This window comes from Oncorhynchus tshawytscha, unplaced genomic scaffold (assembly GCF_018296145.1).
Source record: "Oncorhynchus tshawytscha isolate Ot180627B unplaced genomic scaffold, Otsh_v2.0 Un_contig_8446_pilon_pilon, whole genome shotgun sequence".
Lineage (NCBI taxonomy): Eukaryota > Metazoa > Chordata > Actinopteri > Salmoniformes > Salmonidae > Oncorhynchus > Oncorhynchus tshawytscha.
Genome location: NW_024609737.1, coordinates 277,051 through 298,603, shown reverse-complemented (window position 1 = coordinate 298,603; position 21,553 = coordinate 277,051). Strand labels below are relative to the sequence as shown.

Here is a 21,553-nt window from a genome sequence, read left to right as displayed (position 1 = left end):
TTGTAGCCCTCAGTCTCTCTGACACACATACCAGTAATTCAAATGAAATCAATTGGGCGGGGGGGACAGGTTAGGCCCATGTAGAGAAAACAATAGGCTTTGGGTAGCTTTGTGCAGAAGATCTGTTGGATGCCGGTTAAATCATTCCTAGGTGAACTATCCGATGCATTTCCGATGACAGGTCCTTTGTGACGCGCAGTAATTCCAGGATCACTTCCGGATTGCTTGTCGTTGGTGGCTACAAGCATGTTATTAACTGGTTTACAATTAGTAAAACATTCGTAGACAAAGCAAACGTAGTGTTCACAACATTATTTGCTACAATCTGTAGCGTTCAGGAAGGAACCGATGCATTAAATCCCGTCGTCTAACGGGATCCTCCATCTAACTTTTGTAACAACAGTCAGCATTTGGCCCACGCGACAAAATGGACTCGGAATTTTCGGCAGCGGACAATGCAGGTAGGCTGTATCTAATAAATGACCATGCAAATATGCCAGCCGCTATACTATTTGCTACTTGAGTTATTTTGGGGTATGTTCGGCAAGACACCATGTTCACAGCCTGTTTGCAGTCAAAAATGAAGTCCACAGGACACAAGCAGTACTCACGTATTTCTACAACAATTATGAACATTTGCTCCACTGAATATGCCCCAGTACCCATAATTAAGATGCATAAGCTACATTCAATTACACAAGACTGTTGTGAAACGTTATTTAACCATTTCAGATAAAGCACTAGCTATGTTGCAGATTGATTTTAAAATTGTTTACAATGTTCTTTTTGAAATATTCTTTCCAAGCCAATGAAGGTACAACACATGACAAAGTTTGTGGACACCTCCTCGAACATCTCATCAAACATACTCGTCGAACATTGAAAAGTCATGGGCATTAATATGGGGTTGGTCCCCCTTTTGCTGCTATAACAACAGCCTCCACTAGATATCCTGTGAAGGCTTTCCACTAGATGTTGGAAAATTGCTGCGGGGACTGGCTTCCATTCGGCCACAAGAGCATTAGTGAGGTTGGGCACTGATGTTGGGCGGTTAGGCCTGGCTCACAGTCGGCGTTCCAATTCATCCCAGAGGTGTTCTGTGAGCTTGTGTGGCCTACCACTTTGTGGCTGAGCTGTTGTTGCTCCTAGAGTTTCCACTTCACAATAACAACACTTACAGTTGACTGGGGCAGCTCTAGCAGGGCAGAAATTTGACCAACTGACTTGTTGGAATGTTGCCATTCTATGACGGTGCCACGTTGAAAGTCACTGAGCTCTTCAGTAAGGCTATTCCACTGAAAATGTTTGTCTATGAAGATTGCATGGCTGTGTGCTAGATTTTATACATCTGTCAGCAACTGGTTTAGCTGAAATACCCAAATCCACTAATTTGAAGGGGTGTCCACATACTTTTGTATATACAGTGTATGCGTTTGACGTTCTGATTGCACCCTTATTATTCATTTTCCCGTGCTGTTTTAGGTCTCCCTCTCCTCTCCCTCTGCCTCTTGGTTCCACCCATTCAGCTTATGTCCGCGTCCATATGGCAGGTGGTGCAACAGCGAGATGCCATGAATTATGCAATGCTGGCAGAGTTTGTCTCCCTGGTGACAGAGATGGTCCCTGAGTTGCTGATCTATAGGCACAGGGCCCAACTTATTTTGGGATTGCGAGCAAGGGTGAGTGTTACAACCCTAATGAGTGAGTGTATAGGCATAGATAGAGCCCTTATGTATTCCTTTGAGAATCCGAGAGTGGAAGATGTAGTTTCGTGTAGGCACACTCATTTCAAAACAGTCCTTTTACAAGTCAGAATGTTGAATAAACTTCATTTAAACAAACTTTACCTGTTGTCTGCTGATTTTTATCCTTATGTCGGAGGTAATCGGGGAGAAAATATCCACAGGGAAGTGTTATTAGCCCGACTTTCAGTTCTCCGTATACGTTTTCAATACTGATGCATGGGACGTAAACACGTGCACAATATCTAAACAATGGCCAAGCGTGACCAAACGTTGACAACCTTTCATTTGTAGTATATCACATGCTCTTCCAGGTGATTGCGAAGGGGACATGCTTCGGTCGACAACGTTTGGTTACGTTCGGTGATTGTTTGCATATTGTGCATCATGTGCAATGCGTCAGGAGATAGAAAATACAAACCGTGGAAATATTATCTTTATTTTCTACTGCCAAAAGGACAACAGCACGGACAACAGGTAAATTGAGTGTAAATGTCATTTTATTCAACATTCTGGCTTGTAGAGACTACTGCATATTTTTTAGGGTGACTTTTTCAGACTGAAAAGCCATGGGGTGACCATGGTAACAGTCTGACGTACTATAACTATATAACTAATGAATAACGGTGCATGGGGTATGTGTTATTGCAGCACATTCTGGAGTTGTGTCGCAGTGAGCATCCTGTAGAACCTCAGGTCATCTTAACCCAGCTGTACATGATTCAACCACTTACCCACTTCAGTAATGATGTAAGTTGATCGTCAATGAATACCTTCTTCCTGGAGGAGTAGACTGGAGTGAAATGCACTGCTATAGATACACTGTATGTTGGACAAATGTGTCCTTATTTGATGTATCCTACAGGTGAGTGACACAGAGGTGGAGTCGTCAGAGACTAATTTTCTGGAGCTGGTCCAGACCCTGCTTAAAGACCCTGATGAGAGAGAGCATTTTTTCACAGTGAGACTTTACAGAACACATGTTCTCTTTGCATTGGATTTACAGGTCAATGAAGTAAAGTGTTTTGCATTGCATTTACCTGTATATTAAATCACATGGAGGGGTTTTCTTCCTCATCTTTGTCCCTCAGGAGATATTCCCAGTGGAGTATGGACCACAATATGACATCGAGCTGCAGACTCTACTGTGGGAGTTCCTGTCCAGATTGGTTCAACTGTTACCGACCCCTGACCTCGCACAGGTGAGGGAAAGAATACCTTCTATTCACAACTACTGTTTAATAATCATTGTGCTGTACCAGATTAATTAAACTGTGCAAGGAACCATGTGAAGTGGAATATTCAGTAGATACATATCTATTATTTTATCTGTCCCCCAGACAATGGCATGGCTCGGTACTGCCCCCTCAGTCTTGGATGATTGTGCCCATGTTATATCTCATCCAGCAGACCTGAAGAGTCTTCTCCAGCACCATAAACGTCTTGGACATTTGGAGCAACATGGTGGGTGACACGTAGCAAATTTATCCGTGCAGTTTTAAAACTGAACATGGCGTTCATCCAAATGGATTGACTTTAATTGTAGCATCCTCTCTTTGAACAGTACCCCCCTGCGCCATGGGCGACTGCATCCTGTCCTCTCTCTCCATCCCGCCACACAGTAGAACCATGATCAGCACTGAGCAGACCACCTGTGACAACCAGTCAGAACCCTTGGAGGAGTTTGTGAATGACTTCGAGGTGGAAATTGTAACTCTGACCAATTATGAAGAGGTTGAATTAGGTTTGAGTCAGGAGGAGGTGGAGGATGGGAACGATGACGAAGGACAGACCATGGAGGACAAGGAAGAAGAGCCTAAAGAAACGCCCGCTGAAGAAGTGGAGGAAGAGGAGAAAGTGATGGAGGACCATGAAGAGGGGGAGTTGGAGAGCAACTCACATCTAGAAGAAGCCGAGAATGACCCAGCATCCTCCCATCACCAAACATCCTCTGGGCCCCACATCTGCTCAGTCTGTGAGAAGAGCTTCAAGTTTGCCTCTGCACTAATAGCCCATCAGGTCATCCATACAGGAGAGCGCCCGTATGTGTGCCATCTGTGCGGACGGTGTTTCTCCTTCAGGCAGTCTCTGGACAGGCACAAACAGACACATAAGGATGGGCGTGTTTACGACTGTTTAATCTGTGGGGAGACCTTTCAGTCCTTGTCAGCCCGCACAGAGCACAAGAAGAGCCATATGGAGCAAGGCGCTTACCAGTGCTCACAGTGCCACAGGAAGTTCAACTGGGCATCGGCCATGGTGAGACACCTGAAGGCTCACACAGAGGGCACTGAGGTCAAAACGCAGGAACTTACAAAAAGCCTGAAGTCTGAGAAAGAGGATATAGAGATTGTAGGAGAGGTGGCTATTGAACCCCCTGAAACAGACCCGGTGTTGGAGGATGGAGGGAAATCCTGTCACAATCCACAGGAAGGAGCGGGTCAGTCCACCTCATCTGAGCCTGCAGTGTTGGTGCCTGGACTTCTGGACAAGGTTGTAACACTTGTCAAGGTCCGTACCAGTGGTAGGAAAACCAAACCGACCTTGAAGGTGCAGATGGTGAACCTGCAGAAGCTCAAGGGAAAGGTTTCCACCCCAAAGAGGAGGACGGATGGAAGTTTGATGAACCCCCAGGGTTTCACACCATTGCATTTTAAGAGGTAAAGTAGATTGATGCAGACATTTTAAGGTTAAATAACAAGTTTGGTATTTTAAGTGAAAAATAAGATGTAACTCAACTGTCTTCTCATGGCATTAATGCTCTAGGCGGGCAATTCCACGGTAACAGAGTGACACTGAGACTGATGTTTTTACTTTAAAATGTATGTCAAACAAAAAACGAAGTTTATTAACAGACAGCACAAACTGTCATTCTGTTACCAAACTACTGTTTTTCAAGTAAATATTTCCTTGTAAAATTCTTTGTGGAAATTGTTCAATGTTGTCCTTGTGCATAGTTGTATGGTTTGTTTAACTTTGCAATCATTGGTGTTTGTTTGACATTTTAAAGTGTTTTAAAGTGAAAAATCTGAGTCTGTGTCACTCTGTTACCTTGGAATTGCCCTCTACCTGTTTATCTTCAACAGTGAGGAACACTCCTATGGCTCACCAGTGGTCTCAACAAAGGAAGGAGATACAGGTGCATGTATTACCTTATTAGTTTTGCATAAGTGTGTAATTGTTTGGTCTGTTGAGTGGTTACCTACATACATTGCTTAAACAATTGTTTGTATCCTGCCCTTATTGAATCCATCAGGTTTTCACTTATACTTTGTTGGTCCTTCAGGGTGGTGTCCATTCGTCTACTCAGACGAGGCGTCCGTCCAGCAGCACATTGAGACGAACCACTCGGGGGAAGTGCAGGAAGACGCTCCGTCTGCTCCGCACCAAACAGGCCAAGCTGGACACTATGATTGCCCAGACTGTAACAGCAGCTACAAGTTTCAGTCCTTACTGAAATACCATCGGCGCGTCCACACCGGCGAGCGCCCATACGTGTGCCCTCAGTGCGGACGCCGCTTCTCCTTCAAGCAGTCACTGGAGAGGCACGGACAGACACACAAGGATGGGCGCAAGCATGACTGTCTGATCTGTGGGCAGAACTTCAAGTCCTTGTCAGCGTACACAGAGCACAAGAAGAACCACATGGAGAACGGTGTGTATCGTTGTTCGGAATGCGACCGGCGGTTCTCCTGGAAGTCTGCGCTGGTCAGACACCTCCGGACTCACACGGAGAACACCACCGAGGCTGAGCTCTCTTACAAATGCCCAAGGTGTGACTTGGGATTCAGCAGTAGTACGTACCTTAACAGGCACCTGCTCACACACCAAGAGGAGAGGTTGCATGTCTGCAGCTGTGGCAAGAACTTTGCCTACAAGGCTGCTCTGACCGCACACCAGCGCACCCACCTGAAAGAGAGGCCACACCAGTGCAAGCAGTGTGGAAAGGGTTTCCTCTACAAGGGAGGGCTGGTAAGTCACATGAAGATCCACTCCGAAGAAATGCCTTTCATGTGCTCATTCTGTGGGAAGAGCTTCAAGAGGGAGAGGAACATGAAGAAACACGAACGCTGCCACACCAGGGAGAACGTGTTCAGCTGCTCGCAGTGCGACAAGACCTTTGTGTACAAGGCCACACTGACCAGGCACGAGCTAACCCACTCGGGGGAGAGACCGTTCCTGTGCTCCGATTGTGGCAAAGGGTTTTTCTCCCATGCGGAGCTTCTAAAGCATGAGCGCTTCCACACGGGCCACAAGCCGTTCCAGTGCTCCCACTGCGGGAAGCAGTTCACCCAGTCCTGCTACCTGACCATTCACCTGCGCTACCACACAGGGGTACGGCCTTACTCCTGCACCCATTGTGACAAGAGCTTTCTCAGCGCCAACCGTCTAAAGAGACACCTGAGAACCCACACAGGAGAGAAACCCTACCTGTGTTCAGAGTGTGGCAAAGGATTCAAACAGTCATATCACCTCAAGATGCACCAGCAGACTCATGCCACCAAGATTTACTGAGGCATGATTGTGTCTCTGTCCAGATTTCAGTCAAATGATTTGGTAGAATGTAATGGTGAGTTAGCTGTCAACTGTAGACAACCAGGAGTGTTAAAATATAAATACTGAATAATAATATAAATTCAATATGCAACAAATTCAAAGATTTTAGTGAGTTACAGTTCATATAAGGAAATCATTTAATTGAAATAAATTCATTAGGCCCTAATCTATGGATTTCACGTGAATGGGCAGGGGTGCAGCCATGGGTGGGCCTGGGAAGGCTTAGGACCACCCACTGGGGAGCCAGGACCAGCCAGTCAGAATGAGTTTATCCTCTCAAAAGGGCTTTATTACAGACAGAAATACTCCTCTGATTCATCAGCTGTCTGGGTGGCTGGTCTCAAATGATCCCGCAGGTGAAGAAGCTGGATGTGGAGGTCCTGGGCTGGCGTGGTCTGCGGTTGTGAGACCACCAACAGCTCTGCCAACAGCTCTGGTGGGCATTCCTGTAGTCAGCATACCAATTGCACGTTCCCTCAAAACTTGACGCCTCATCTGTGGCATTGTGTTGTGACAAAACAGCACATTTTAAAGTGGCCTTTTATGGTCCCCAGCACAAGGTGCACCTGTGATCTCTCATCAGATCCTTGGGCTCCCGAGAGTGGCACAGCGGTCTAAGGCGTTGCATCTCAGTGCTAGAGGCGTCACTACAGACCCTGATTCGATCCCAGGCTGTATCACAACCGGCCGTGATCGGGAGTCCCATAAGGTGGCGGACAATTGGGCCAGCGTCTTCTGGGTTAGGGAGTTTGGCTATCATTGTAAAATAAGAATTTGGTCTTTACTGACTTGCCTAGTTAAATAATGTTCATGCTGTTTAATCAGCTTCTTGATATGTCACACCTGTCAGGTGGATGTATTATTTTGGCAAGGTAGAAATGCTCCCTAACATAGAATTGAGAGAAATAAGCTTTTTGTGAGTATGAAACATACCTGGGATTTTTTATTTCAGCACATGATTACACATTTATATTTTTGTTCAGTATATTAGTGATAATTCCTAATCTAGATTCATGAAATGCATTTGAATTCTTTCTGGCTTTCCTCAGCTGAAATACTGTGTCATTGTTACTCATCAAGGCACAGACAGCTCTTCTGTGAGCTGAATCACTCATGTGACACAACTTTGGCCTGGATTTAATCTGTAGAGCCCTGGCTACAATTAATCCTGGACAAAATGTTGATTATCACAATGTAGAAGTACTAAAAGAATTGTGCCTCGTGTCCGTCTGCTAAAATGCATTTTATGTGTATAGTACATTGTATTTTCATAGAGTTGTAGCTCAAATGAGTTTAATGAAGAGACTTCAATGAACAATACAAAAATTGTTACTGTCTTTTGTAATGAAAACCTCAGCTTAAAACCTAATAAAAAAAGGAAACTCAAGCATACTTAAAACTAAACTTTATTAGATGCATGGGTACATTTACCATCTATAAACTCAAGCTATGGTTTGGGATTTTTTTTTTTTTTTACAAAACAGGCATGTCTTAGAAACTTTGCTCCGGACATTGGCAGTAAGGGGTGAGATACCACTGACATTGGTCTCATATCAGCTCTGCAGAGGTTGAACCATTTGACCATCTTAATACTGGCCATCAATCTGGGTCTGAATGTTTGCATGCTAATAAATCTGTACGATGATTTAATTTATCAATATTCACTCAATGGTAAATACTTCATTACCATTATATATAATATTAATTAACAAAATAGGACTCACATTCCCTTCAAAGGAGCAATGTTTCAATGACAGACTAGCAGTTATTTAGCACCAACATCAGTTTCACATGTTTAAAGAACACAGTGCCTCAGAGGACTTGCAGGGATTATGCAGTTTGTTACCAGATGTCACTTAGGAGTGCATTGTGTGGGTGGGAAAGTAAAGCACAGTGTTGAATAGTCACTTCAAATGGGTGACAGGACAATTGTGACTACGGTAGTTTATACAATTTGAGGTTCAAGTAAATTCATTTGAGAATCCCAGTTTCAGTAGAAACGTGTTTCCAGGTTCTGATGTTTCACTCATGTTGAGTGTGCACACCGGCATACAGATTAGTTTCAGTAGTTGGGAATGCCATGACTTCATCTGAGGTCCGCCACCTAGGTCACATTTAACATGAGAAAACAATGCATGGCCACACTGCCAAAACTATTGAACTGGGAAACAATTGATCCAGACTGATCTACACAACCATGTGTAGAGTGATGGGGCAGTGGTCACTGCCCATAGCTTGGTTGCGGATCTTGCTATCACAAAGGCCTGGCAGTAGAGCAGAGGACAGCACAAAGTAGTCCAGACGCCAGCCTACGTTCTTAGAGCGAGAGTTCATCATGTAGGTCCAGAAGGTGTACGCGTTGGCCTGCTCGGGGTACAGCTCGCGGAAGCTGTCGGTGAAGCCTGCAGCCAGCAGCTGATTGAAGCCCTCACGCTCCTCTGCTGTGAAGCCTGCGTTTTTTTTATTGCCTTTGGAGTTCTTCAGGTCGATCTCCTCGTGGGCCACGTTCAGATCGCCACACAGCACCAGAGGCTTGCGCTTGTCCAGGTCGCTCAGGTAGGCCTTGAACTCCACGTCCCAGGTCTTGCGATAGTCCAGGCGCACCAGGCCTCGGCCAGAGTTGGGCACGTAGGCGGTGACCAGGAAGAAGGTGGGGAACTCAGCAGTGATAACACGGCCCTCCTTATCATGCTCCTCTTTACCTGCAGACAGATTGGGGATAGGCAGGTTAACTAGGACACCTGGAGAGAACAGTCAATGGGTAAAGATAAGACACTCACAGCCAACTAGAGTAACCAGGATCAGCCATTCACTCACCTATGCCATAGGTAACTTTGAGGGGCTCAGTCTTGCACAGCATAGCTACCCCGCTATAGCCCTCCTTCTCATCAGAGCCAGCCCAGTACTTGTGGGGGAACTCGGGCATGGAGGTGATTTCATCAGGAAGGGACTTCTCAGCGCACTTCGTCTCCTGCAGGCACAGCACATCTGGGGCCTCGTCACGCACCCACTGGGCAAGAGGGGGAAAATAACCAGTCAGCTCCTTCACATTGCACTGCCATTTATCAGTGTTTAAAAGGTGCAGCCACTGTGCAGATTAATGAACCAGACAATAGTATTTAACAGAAGTTCATACGCACTCAATGTTTAAATCTCATGCATTGCATAACTAGTGTGTGGACTTATTTCACGTGTAGTTAACAATTCTATGCACTATAGCTCAACTAACCGGTGCCTCTGCACATTGACTCTGTACCAGTACCCCTGTATATAGTCTCGCTATTGTTGTTTACTGCTGCTCTTTAACTACTTATTTTTATTTATTAACCCTAACCCTTATACTTTTAAAACTGCATTGTTGGTAAGGGGCTTGTTTTATAGCTCAATGCCAAGTCGTATTGCAGCTTTGGACTCTGTGGTTCCCAAACTCACATCAAGGCCCTTCTTCTTGACCCAGGCTCTGAGCCCATCCACATTCCAGGAGGTGATCTTCATGTTAGCAGCACGACCATCTTTGCTGTTCATCTTATCAGGAGGGTCACTGTACAGAATGGGGGCCTCTGGTTCCTTGACCTTCTTTCCTTTCTTGGCAGCGGGAGCTGTAAGGTGACAGAGAAAACAGGAGGGGTAATGAGACTGGTGTAACAGTATTTGTTTGTATTCTGTTCTGCTTCAGACATAATGTAAGTGTAAGATACATATCGCAAAAAACAGGACACATCAATTGTCTCACCTGTGCCGTTGTCATGGTCACCATCTCCAGCCTCCTGCTCATTTTTCTTCGCTCTTTTCGACATACTTTCACTCGTTCTTATCCCACACACGCCCCGAAGACACACAACACGCACACACGAGTACACACGCGTCGCCGCTGGGAAAAGAAAAACAGATGATTTAGTCATTAGCTTAATTTATAGCAGCCACTTTAGCAAATACAATAGCGACACTTAGCTCATCAGCTACTGCCACAATAGCTACTATATGTGATAAAGATGTTTACATTACAGTATCACATATCCATTTAACAATTCTGTAACTACTGCAAAAACAGGCGAATCTTTGATAATAAGCTAGTTAGCTAGGACATATACATAACTTTATGTGCGGCCTATGGCTCAATCCATGTCGAATGAAGCTCGAGTCTGAATAAATGGGCAAAATGTGCACGAGCAATCTGGCAGAAAATGAATGCAACTACTGCTGCTACTACTACTTCTTTGCAAATTAAGAATTGAACTAGAGAGAACCCAAAGTATTCTTACTTTGCGTTTTCACAACAAAGGATTCAACCGTGTCACAGTCGCACAGTCACTCCTCCAAAACAAAGCAGTGGGGTTTGAGGAACATGGTCACACACACGCATGTGGTGTAGGCTGCCCTACATTATGCCTGATGTGATTTTCCCCTGAATCCGTGAACGCACCAGGTATCCGCTTTTTATGCATGTTATGTATTTGTTTACGTCAAACATTAAATGTCTACAATTAGCTTCCAATTGTTTTGGTTAATACAATACATTGAAAGATACAATTCTGTAAGGAAATCATCAAACGACCTCTTGTTATGGGTCCTGACTGCCTAGAGTACTGTCTGGAACCCGAAATACTCAGCAACTGGAAGGTTCGTATTCAACTTTTTGCTTTCTCATCTGAAATTATAATGTTTTTCATTTAAAACACGTGAAATTGGCTCTTAATGTGCCTTCGTTTTTGGCATTTGAACTGAATAATTGATTGTAGATCTAGATCGCCACCTGGTGTGCAACCCGAGTGTTAGCTAACTAATCATGCTTCTAATAGTTTTAACCAAACATGACACTGTTTTTGGTATCTATATTCTAGTGCTTATGTTCTACTTTTCGTATTGCTTTTGAAGAATAAATAAAAGAACACTTGTACTTTTTAGTCGTTGACATTGCACTGTTTATTCTTGTATGAACTGATGTATGCAACTGTTTCTGGTATTTGTAGCAATGTCATCGCTCTCTGAACATATTTTTTTCAGATGCACACAAGACCAATAGCTATGACATTCTTTCAATGTGATCAAGTTTTTATTTTATTCAAAAAAAATGTTAGTCATTATAATTCTCCATCTCCCTCAAACTGTCTAGCTGTCATGACTGTAGTGATTGGATTTGAGGGTAGTGCCAACAAGATTGGTGTGGGCATTGTGAGGGATGGGGAAGTACTCTCAAACCCCAGACGCACCTACATTACACCCCCTGGTCAAGGCAAGTTGGTTGAATTCAAAGTAGACTCAAATGACAACTGAAGGCTTGTGTTTGTCCTAATGCTCATGTGTGTAGTTGCAGTAACAGACTAACTCTCCATCCCAGGGTTCCTGCCTAGTGAGACAGCCAGACATCACCGCAGTGTCATCCTAACAGTTCTGAAGGAGGCGCTGGAGGAGGCAGGGCTAAAGCCTGCTGACATTGATTGCGTGGCATACACAAAGGGTCAGGAACTCCTATGTCACTGATTCCTATAAAGCTGAAATGGCCTTTCCTGACCTGTAGTACCATTCAGTTTTCACCAACATGATATTATTTACCCCAGGACCAGGGATGGGTGCCCCCTTGGTGACAGTGGCTCTGGTGGCGCGCACAGTGGCCCAGCTGTGGGGGAAGCCTCTCCTGGGTGTCAACCACTGTATTGGCCACATTGAGATGGGCCGCCTCATCACTCAAGCCAATAACCCCACTGTGCTCTATGTCAGTGGGGGTAACACACAGGTCAGTCACCCATACATATATACTAAGACAGACTTGGGATGTCCCGCACAACTTGAAAGTTCTTAGGGTTTCCCCTTAGTTAGCACTCATACCTGTCTCAAATGAGGTTTCTGGGTTTAGTTGTGCTCTAATGTAATGTTTCCTCATGAAGGTGATTGCATACTCTGAGCGGCGCTACAGAATATTTGGTGAGACCATCGACATTGCAGTGGGCAACTGCCTGGACAGGTTTGCCAGGGTGATAAAGGTGAGTTCTGCATGGCTCTTCAGGGGACTAAACTGAAACAAACCTGATTAAGTAATGCTCCTATAAAGGCTACATGCTGAAACATGTAGTCCACTTCCATCGTCTTACAAGAGTTGCTGAATATCATTTTCAATTTGCTCCTCTTTTCATGCATCTTGTTTTTAAAGCGAGATAGCAACATCCCTTTTTCTCCTCTTTAAGATTTATTGTGGACTCGGGCTATACCTTGTATAAATTGTTTTACCATTCTCATGAATCAAAATGGTTTGTACTCAGATTTCCAATGATCCCAGCCCTGGGTACAACATTGAGCAGATGGCCAAGAAGTGAGTACGTGTGTTTTCTTTGGAATTGCAGTCGGCCAGTAGATGTTTTCATAAGTGTATATTTACACCATTGATTTCCTGTTTGTTTTGTCAGAGGTACACAGTATGTGGAGCTTCCATACACGGTGAAGGGGATGGACGTGTCATTCTCTGGGATTTTATCCTATATCGAGGTAAGATGCAGAGCCTTTAAGTGGGAATTAAGTTCTGCATTGAGTTGCATTGCATTTGGTTGCATAGCATTTTCGGGGAGAGACAGGGTTTTTGTTTTAGTTAGATGGACTGTGGTTATAATAAGGGGGGCATGTTTGATGTGTTCATATTTGTCCCTTTTCTTTCAGGAAGCAGCTGGGAAGATGTTGAAATGTAATCAGTGTACAGCAGAAGACCTGTGCTTCTCCCTACAGGTCAGAACAAAAGCAATAAACTGCCCCAGTGCATTGTTGTTAGCCTGTTTCCTGCATAGGCACGGCAACACCCTTCCCTTTCAGAATGATGGCAGCTACATGGTGGCATCACTCACAGTCTGAGAGGTGTCAGAGCACATCACTGTGTAATGATCCTTCACTATTTGTGTGTCCTGTAGGAGACCCTGTTTTCCATGCTGGTGGAGATCACAGAGAGGGCCATGGCTCACTGCAGCTCCCAGGAAGTGCTCATCGTTGGAGGCGTTGGCTGTAAGTCAATTGTACTTCATTGTGGGGGTTGTGGGCTTTCCAATGTAATTCATTAAAACACATAAGATGTAATATCATGTAAATCTGTCTGATCTCATTATGGACAGGCACAACTCAAACACAACCCTTCAGGAATGCTGATGACGGTTTTGCTCTGTAGGTAATCTGCGTCTGCAGGAGATGATGGGAGTCATGTGCAAGGAGAGGGGTGCAAAGCTCTTTGCTACAGATGAGAGGTAAGGTTCTACATACACTTGTCAGATCCCTTGTATTGAAAACATAGCATCTAAGACATTCAATGCTTACCTTGTATTAGTTCATAAATAATAAAGTAAAATGGCTTATGTTGACGCTAATTTCACAATGTACTTTAACTTTGTACATCCTGTTATTAAAATGTGATTTTCTGTTTCGTTGTGTCACAGCTTTTGTATCGATAATGGAGCAATGATTGCACAGGCTGGCTGGGAGATGTTCCGATCCGGTCAGACAACTGAGCTGTCAGACTCATGGATCACTCAAAGGTAATTCCACTATACCTGCAACTCAAATGATTCCCTTTCATTATATTCTATTGTACAGTACAGTGATTCCCTTTGATCATATTCTATTATACAGTACAATGATTTATCATATTTATATTGTACAGTACAATGATTCCCTTTAATTCTATTGTATAGTGATTACTTTTACATAAAAATTTTAGCTAAAATGTTACAGGAAGTTCTTCGTCTATTTTACGAAAGTGTATTGAAATGTTAACTGGATATTTTTTGACAACAGGTCTACCATATTGTGCTGTCTTCCAGTGACAAGAGAAACATTGTTGTTGGCAGGTACAGAACAGATGAAGTGGAGGTGACCTGGAGAGATTGACAGCTCACTACCCAACAGGCTGCAACTTGCACCCACCTTCCCTTTACCTGGATTGTATGTGTTGTGTCATGATGGAGGGAAAGAATGTAGAAATATTCTATGCCTCACTTCTATTGTTCTGAACTCAACACAACAGTTTTTAGCCACACTCATTAGTATTTAAGGCCTAGATTAAATCCGGACTGCAGAAAATCTGCGCTATAGTGCGATTGAAATGTAAAGGCAATGTTCCCGCATTTGGAGAAAACACCTTTATCTTTTGATCTTTTTTGTCTTTCTCTAGCGCTGGATTCAATCTGTATCGCAGAAGATCCGCATTAATATTAGTCATTTCTGATTGAGCCAACATATGCAGCGTTTACCGTGAATGAAGTCTCCGCGAACGCGGGAACTATGCCTTTAAATTTCAATATAATGCAGATCTTCCGCGATACGGATTTAATCCAGCCCCTAGTCCACAATATAGCCACGTTTATACCTGGTGTTAACGTGTCCTGATCTTGTCAACATTCTGATTGTGCAAATATATTTTTTAACAAGTGTATACGATTAAAAGAAGTACCTCCGGATATAGTCAGTGATGCGTTGTAATGTAGCTAGATTTCTTACAACTGTAAACAGATCTGGATTATCAAACCATTTAAATCATTCCTTCTAAAATCATTGACAGGTGGCAATATTGGCTTAACATTAAATAAAAATTTGCTTTACACTGAAAGCTGAAATGTACCTTTTTCGAGGATGGGGATCAGCAAGATTAGAACCTGTGATCTTATGGTCCCTAGCCCAGTGCATTGCACCAGCAGAGGTGAGGGCACTATGCCTTTTCCACACATTTTAAGCTGTTCAGGCAGAAAGGTAGGTAAATTTGGAACTCAAGACCAAACAGATTTCCCCCTCCCCCTCATGTAACTCCGCCCACTGAGCATTTATCCAATCAAGTCATCCAAGGATCACAATCACTTATTTTTGGCCTTTATTCAGTCCGTATCGCAGTAGTTCAGCGCCATAGAAATTGAAAGGCAATGTTCTTACGTTAGCAGCACTGCATTCACGGTAAACACTGCATGTTGGCTAAATTGGAAATAACCTTTACATTTCAATCGTGCTGAACTTCAGCGACAAGGATAGTCAAGCCCTCAGTTTACTTTTTTTTTTTTAAAAGGTCAAAACATTTTAAACTTGTCCGTATTAAAGCAAATGCTGTGGGTTTTATGTATCATATGTAAAAATGATAAAACAATGAAGTATGAGCATTACCAGTAAGACCATGGGGCATGTCAAGTTCATTCAATTTTATTATGCAATACTGTTCACTTATCCTCCAGTGTATTTTTTATATATTTCAAATCATAAAACTGAGCTAGTGTGATCATGAGTAATCATATGGATTCATGAGTAACATTCACCCAATCAGGGTACAAAATAAAACAGCATTAGGATCAGACAGGGGAAGGGTGCCTTCTTATTGTGCTGTCTGCACCCCTGTAAACTGGAGACATGATTACACATCTGTCCCGTGTAAAATACGGTCAAATGAAGCAGGTATAACACATTTTCAAATTTGTGAAAAAAATAACCTGGTAGGGTAGGCGTACCAAGGATTGGTCACAACAGATTAGAAAGTGCTTGACGGATCCCTTACAACAGAGGACAAAACAGAAAATGTCTGATAAAACTGCAGTTCCTCACAATAAAATGACAGCTCTTAAGATTGTTAAAAAAAGACCAGCTCAACACGACATTAAAACGAATCATTTTGAGCTGATAGGAACTCCAGGTCCAATTCATTAAGGCAGGCCTTTGAAGGCGTTAGAAAAGTCCCTAGTTGTGGATCTCATCAAGGAGTTAGTCCAAAGTGTCTCAGTGTGGCTTTGTGTAAAGACATCGACCTGAGTGCGTGTGGGGGTGTGTGTGGGGGTGTGTGTTGTGGCAGACAGGTCCATGCGTCACTAGGCTGGCTGGTCCAGGGAGTTCTTATACCAAACTACCTTATTGGGATCTGAAACAGAAAATAAGACAGCATTTAGTGACAGGCAGCATTGTCAAACCTCTCATACAATCTAGCCCTTGGGGGCTGCAGCAAGGACTTCTGAAAAGGGAAACCCACTAGATAAAAAAAACATCTCAAGTTGTATCCTTTAGAACCATTAGGGTGCATGATACAAATGTTTTTGCAGACAAGATACAGCAAGTTTAAATGATGTCACTAGTAGGATCTCCCCTAGATCCAATACAATTTGCCTACTGGTCATGCTGAATAACCACAAACAATTTTCACTAGCCTAGTGAAAATTGTGTTCAGTAGCGCTTTCAAGACCATCTACTTATCGAGAAGCTGGTAAACTGTAGTCAGGTGAGATTTAACCCTGCAATCTCTTCATCTAGAAAGGTTAACAAGGGAGCCCTGTAAGGTTGCGTACAATTGCCAAGCCTCTGGCCCAGCCCATGGATTCTTTAAATATGCGGACGACACTCCGCTGGTGGGATTCCTTAAAATCATATCAAGCCTCACCTGAAGGTCTCGACAGAGAAACATCCAAATTCATCCAGTGATGCCAAGACAACTTCCTTAAAAAATAAACATTAAGAAAACGGAGATGGCAATTGATTTAAAAATATGACCCCCCGAAGAGCAACGGGGAATCAGTTGGAATTGAGAGACAACGTGAAATTCAATGACTGTGCCCTCACAAAGAGAGAGATTGTTCTTCACTGCACTTATTCGACGCGTTTAAACCAAATATTTTTATAACTAAACCAAGAGACCACAGCCCGTTGTTTCAAATTGGAACAAATGAGTCAATAGTCCAAGTGGATCCTTCACATTTATATATCAGTCTCATAGTTCCATCTGTATTTAAACTGTCTTGTATTATTGGGTGTTTTTACATATTATGGTGGGACAATAAAATAGAACAACGTTTAACAAATCGAACCATTAAAGAGGCCATTTAATTTTTTAAGTAACGTTTGTTCGTTTTTTCCCCAACCTCGAAAGTAATGTCAAGATGAAACCATGTCCCACGACAGTGGTTGTGTGTATCCAGCTATACACCACAACTCCAAATGAATGGAAAAGATGAGCACCGTTTCATTTCCTGGTTTTATTGGGTGACCGTATTTTCTATTCATTTGGGGTGGAGGCATATAGCTAAACTGAATTTACACCACTGATGTTGTGGGATGTGATTTTCTCTTGACATTAGACTACTTTAGAGGTCTGAAAACATCTTAAAATCCTTTACAATTATGAGCCCTGCTTCAGAGATTCTAATGCCCAACGTGGAGAATGGAGAATCCGGTCCAAATTCTAATAATGGACCTTCCTGATGAACATCTCACCTTCTTTCTGTTTGTTGCAGGTGACATTCCATTCTAAAAATGAACAAGGTATAGTTAGGATTCATAATATGATGCATACAACTTTATGACAGATGCCACAGAAAAATAACATTTATAATACATTAATGTATTATTGAGGTCTTAACCACGTCAGCCCTTACCTATTGTGTGATAGTGCAGAGCCTCCTTTAGATGTTGACAGGTGAGAAGCAGCTTCCCATTGATCTTTGCTTCCTCTTCTCTGTACTGGTCAATGGAGATTGAGGTAGTGACAGGAACTGGGATTTCACCACTGGCCTGGACTGTGTGATGCCTCTCTTGTGTTGGGTTGGCGGTTTCACCTCCAAATGTGAGCTGAGGTGCTGCTATGGGGGCAGGAGAGGGAACTGAACCCTCTGTGGCTTGGAGGACCTCACTGATGAAACTAAGTCCCCACTGGTTCTGCAGCAGGACACCGATGGCTGGGCGGCCCTCCTCCTCCAGCACTCCACCCACCGCCCCTGACTTCACTTTCGAGGCATAGCTGATGGTTGGCTGCAGCTTGGCAGGGCTGTCCTGCACTGGAAAAGCAGGTGGGTGCTTGAGTAGAGACAGGCTGTCCTCCACCCACCTCTCCTTCTGGCTCTGCTTCGGGGGCCTATCTGCTACACGCCCTGCCCCCCTGGGCCCCTCTCTGCGAGGGCCACGGCCTTTGTGCTGGCCTCTACGATCTCTGTCTCTACGGTAAGTGAAGGCATGTACATGGGCGGGTCCGTTCAGGTTGCCCTCGAGGGCCTGGGGTGAAGCTTGGCAGGGCTGCTGGTCAACCCCAGTTGGGCAGCCTCCACCTCCTCCACCACAGTTGCCAGACCCAGGTGATAGGCGGCGGTTGCCAATATGAGCCTCTGGGTTGGTGGAGGACACAAGGCCAGCAGGATCACACAGGGTGTCAGACTCGCACACTGTGTTGGCCTCCCATGTACCTAAAGTTAGATATAAGGCAAAGGAAGATCGTTAGAATCCCCTAATAATTTAATATGAAAAAATGGAACAGTTTAAAACTACACATTTATGTTATGGTTTATTGGTGAAATTATTAACTAGCTAACTATCAAAGTACCCATCTTAACTTGTTAGGTTTTGTTGGGGCTTTAGGTTAACTGGCTAGCTAACGTTAGCTAGCCACATAGCTACGCAGAGCTAGAATGCACGCCACGTCTGGCCTAGCTAGCTACCGATTAAGCTGAATTCAGAGAAAAAAAAATCCAGTGGCAAATTTTATAATGACACTTAAATAACTTTACAACCATGTTATGCAAGTTGTATGTCATGTGAGCAAAAAGCTATGTAACTAACGTTATAACCTTATCGAACTGCCTTGCCAACAAACCACTTGCTAACTAGCTAGCTAGTCTGCTAAGAAACAGAAAAGCAACGTGTATGTAACGTTAACAGTAGCCAACGTCAGCTAACCTGAAACGTAATTTATTTAAAATAGTAACTTATAACTAAGCAGGAGATACTATAATACGGCCATACCGTTAGTCTTCAAGTATGCATTGGAACAATAAACAATTTCCTGGCTAGCTAGCTAACATTACGTTAGATAAGTTTCATAACACCCCGGCTCCAACACACCGTACCGAACACCGTACCGGGAGTCTTCATTTCAGAACGTTTTACTAAGGTTGGCAAAGTAGAAAGTCACAAAGTAATGTGCTAATAGCTACCGGTACCCAAAACTCACCTGTTTTGATATGCATATCTTTTTGTTTAAATGTATTTCTTCTGGAATTAAACCGTTACTGAAAGTTTGTTTACAGCGGTTGTCTTGATTGTGGCCACACGGAAACTGTCGGAGGTGGAAATGACCGTCACCGTTCAACCTTGCCGGATATTGAAGCGCGAATGGAGGGATATTAATCAAATAGTTTTCCCGCCCACAAACCCTTTGCAGAAAGGGAAAAAATAACATACTTTGTCTTAGTGATGAATAATATTAATAGATTCCATTTTGTCTGAATCATGTGCATGGATTTACCAATAACTTATATAATCCAATTTCTGATATCTGAAATAATATTTATTTAACACACATCAATGTATTTCTTTCCTTTAGCTCTTTTCCCTCTTCAGAGGCCTCTCACCTCTCTGCCTATCCATCCTACTCTCAACATGTTTCTCCCTGCTCCTCCAGTCACAGCTGCTCTCTGATGGATGAGAGTCATTCCAGTTGCTGTGCTTTTGCCTAGAAAAAAGCAGCAACTGGTTTCCTCTCTGTCTAGCTCTTCTACTCCTACCAACTCCACCCCTCTCTGTCTCTCCATTCCATTGCTCCCTGCCATTTCCCCCCTGGTCTCGCCATGTCTGGCCCACTCTGTCCTTCTCCTTGTGGACACTTTTCTCCTTTCTCCAGAAGCCTGCAACATCACCCAACACACCCGGACTTCTGTGTTTCTGTGCCTGGCACCCAGGGAAGTTGACTTGTCTTCCACCCTCAAGCATTTCACCCTTTGAATTGATCTCCTCTTGAAGTCCTTCCGTTCTCTTGTATGGAAGGCTATGTTGTTGCTTTCCTTTGCCCTTCAATGGAGTCTGGGAGTCTGTCATAGGCCTAGCATTGCCTTGGTTCTCCAGAACCATGATGGACATTTCATCACAGGAGGTACAGAGTTTTGTAACCTCTACCTCCACTTCCTTTCTTTTACCAATCTCTCTCATTTTCACATATCCATCACTGTTTCGTATCTCCTCACTGTCTCTGGCCTTCTGATGCTCCAACTTTCTTCCTGTAGGACCTTCCTCTCCATCTATGACCTCTGAAAGTATAACTAAAAAAATCAGTTCACTCATAATTCACAAACAGGACAAACATTTATATCAACATCAGTAATGTTGGCCGGTGACTTTAATGCAGGGAAACTTAAATCAGTTTTACCAAATTTCTATCAGCATGTTAAATGTGCAACCAGAGGGAAAACAATTCTAGACCACCTTTACTCCACACACAGAGACGTGTACAAAGCTCTCCCTCGCCCGCCATTTGGCAAATCTGACCAGAACTCTATCCTCCTGATTCCCGCTTACAAGCAAAAATTAAAGCAGGAAGCACCAGTGACTCTGTCTATAAAACAGTGGTCAGATGAAGCAGATGCTAAACTACAGGACTGTTTTGCTGGCAGAGACTGGAATATGTTCCGGGATTCTTCCAATGGCATTGAGGAGTACACCACAACAGTTACTGGCTTTATCAATAAGTGCATCGAGGACGTCGTCCCCACAGTACATACCCCAACCAGAAACCATGCATTACAGGCAACATTCGCACCGAGCTAAAGGGCAGAGCTGCCGCTTTCAAGGAGCGGGACTCTAACCCAGAAGCTTATAAGAAATCCCGCTATGACCTCCGACGAACCATCAAACAGCCTAGGCGTCAATACAGGACTAAGATCTAATCATACTACACCGGCTCCGACGCTTGTTGGATGTGGCAGGGCTTGCAAACTATTACAGACGACAAAGGGAAGCACAACCGAGAGCTGCCCAGTGACACAAGCCTACCAGACGAGCTAAATAACTTCTATGCTCGCTTCGAGGCAAGTAACACTGACTGTGTGGTCACGCTCTCCGCAACCAATGTGAGTAAGACCTTTAAACAGGTCAACATTCACAAGGCCGCAGGGCCAGATGGATTACCAGGACGTGTACTCCGAGCATGCGCTAACCAACTGGCAAGTGTCTTCACTGATATTTTCAACCTGTCCCTGACTGAGTCTGTAATACCAACATGTTTCAAGCAGACCACCCTAGTCCCTGTGCCCAAGAACACGAAGGTAACCTACCTAAATGACTACTGACCCACGTCTGTAGTCATGAAATGCTTTGAAAGGCTGGTCATGGCTCACATCAACACCATTATCCCAGAAACCGTAGACCCACTCCAATTTGCATACCGCACCAACAGATCCACAGATGATGCAATCTTTATTGCATTCCACACTGCCCTTTTCCACATGGACAAAAGGAACACCTATGCCATAATGCTATTTATTGACTACAGCTCAGCATTC

General features: G+C 43.8%; 4 protein-coding genes across 8 annotated transcripts; 2 read left to right on the top strand and 2 right to left on the bottom strand.

Moving 5' to 3' along the window:
- The first annotated feature begins 91 nt into the window (after nt 1-91).
- Nucleotides 92-6,702, top strand: si:dkey-14d8.1 (zinc finger protein 135). 2 transcript variants are annotated; one of them, XM_042317415.1, is made up of 9 exons: nt 92-461; nt 1,551-1,679; nt 2,394-2,492; nt 2,608-2,703; nt 2,834-2,944; nt 3,083-3,206; nt 3,307-4,402; nt 4,829-4,881; nt 5,029-6,702. In XM_042317415.1, exons 1-9 carry the CDS (start codon nt 456-458, stop codon nt 6,255-6,257), a joined length of 2,943 nt encoding a protein of 980 aa, XP_042173349.1. In that variant the 5' UTR covers nt 92-455; the 3' UTR covers nt 6,258-6,702. The 2 variants fall into 2 exon arrangements, with proteins under 2 accessions (XP_042173349.1, XP_024233264.2); XM_024377496.2 differs by having other exon boundaries at nt 1,483-1,679.
- Nucleotides 6,703-7,687: 985 nt separating this feature from the next.
- Nucleotides 7,688-10,646, bottom strand: apex1 (APEX nuclease (multifunctional DNA repair enzyme) 1). The gene is made up of 5 exons (XM_024377417.2): nt 10,562-10,646; nt 10,033-10,170; nt 9,732-9,898; nt 9,117-9,309; nt 7,688-9,001 (listed from the first exon to the last, which is right to left on the bottom strand). The coding sequence occupies exons 2-5, from the start codon at nt 10,094-10,096 to the stop codon at nt 8,487-8,489; spliced, it is 939 nt and encodes a 312-aa protein (XP_024233185.1). The 5' UTR covers nt 10,097-10,170; nt 10,562-10,646; the 3' UTR covers nt 7,688-8,486.
- Nucleotides 10,647-10,707: 61 nt separating this feature from the next.
- On the top strand, nt 10,708-14,877 carry LOC112217118 (O-sialoglycoprotein endopeptidase). 4 transcript variants are annotated; one of them, XM_042317390.1, is made up of 13 exons: nt 10,708-10,725; nt 10,839-10,919; nt 11,413-11,532; nt 11,638-11,757; nt 11,858-12,033; nt 12,185-12,280; nt 12,557-12,606; nt 12,701-12,779; nt 12,948-13,013; nt 13,193-13,283; nt 13,444-13,519; nt 13,709-13,807; nt 14,120-14,877. In XM_042317390.1, the coding sequence occupies exons 3-13, from the start codon at nt 11,418-11,420 to the stop codon at nt 14,157-14,159; spliced, it is 1,008 nt and encodes a 335-aa protein (XP_042173324.1). In that variant the 5' UTR covers nt 10,708-10,725; nt 10,839-10,919; nt 11,413-11,417; the 3' UTR covers nt 14,160-14,877. The 4 variants fall into 4 exon arrangements, with proteins under 4 accessions (XP_042173324.1, XP_042173322.1, XP_042173325.1 ...); XM_042317388.1 differs by having other exon boundaries at nt 14,067-14,877; XM_042317389.1 differs by lacking the exon at nt 10,708-10,725 and having other exon boundaries at nt 10,822-10,919; nt 14,067-14,877.
- Nucleotides 14,878-15,439: 562 nt separating this feature from the next.
- si:ch211-214j24.10 (uncharacterized protein LOC558894 homolog) lies at nt 15,440-19,382 on the bottom strand. The gene is made up of 4 exons (XM_042317392.1): nt 19,231-19,382; nt 17,666-18,466; nt 17,505-17,537; nt 15,440-16,161 (listed from the first exon to the last, which is right to left on the bottom strand). Exons 1-4 carry the CDS (start codon nt 19,244-19,246, stop codon nt 16,112-16,114), a joined length of 900 nt encoding a protein of 299 aa, XP_042173326.1. The 5' UTR covers nt 19,247-19,382; the 3' UTR covers nt 15,440-16,111.
- Between the last annotated feature and the right edge of the window lie 2,171 nt (nt 19,383-21,553).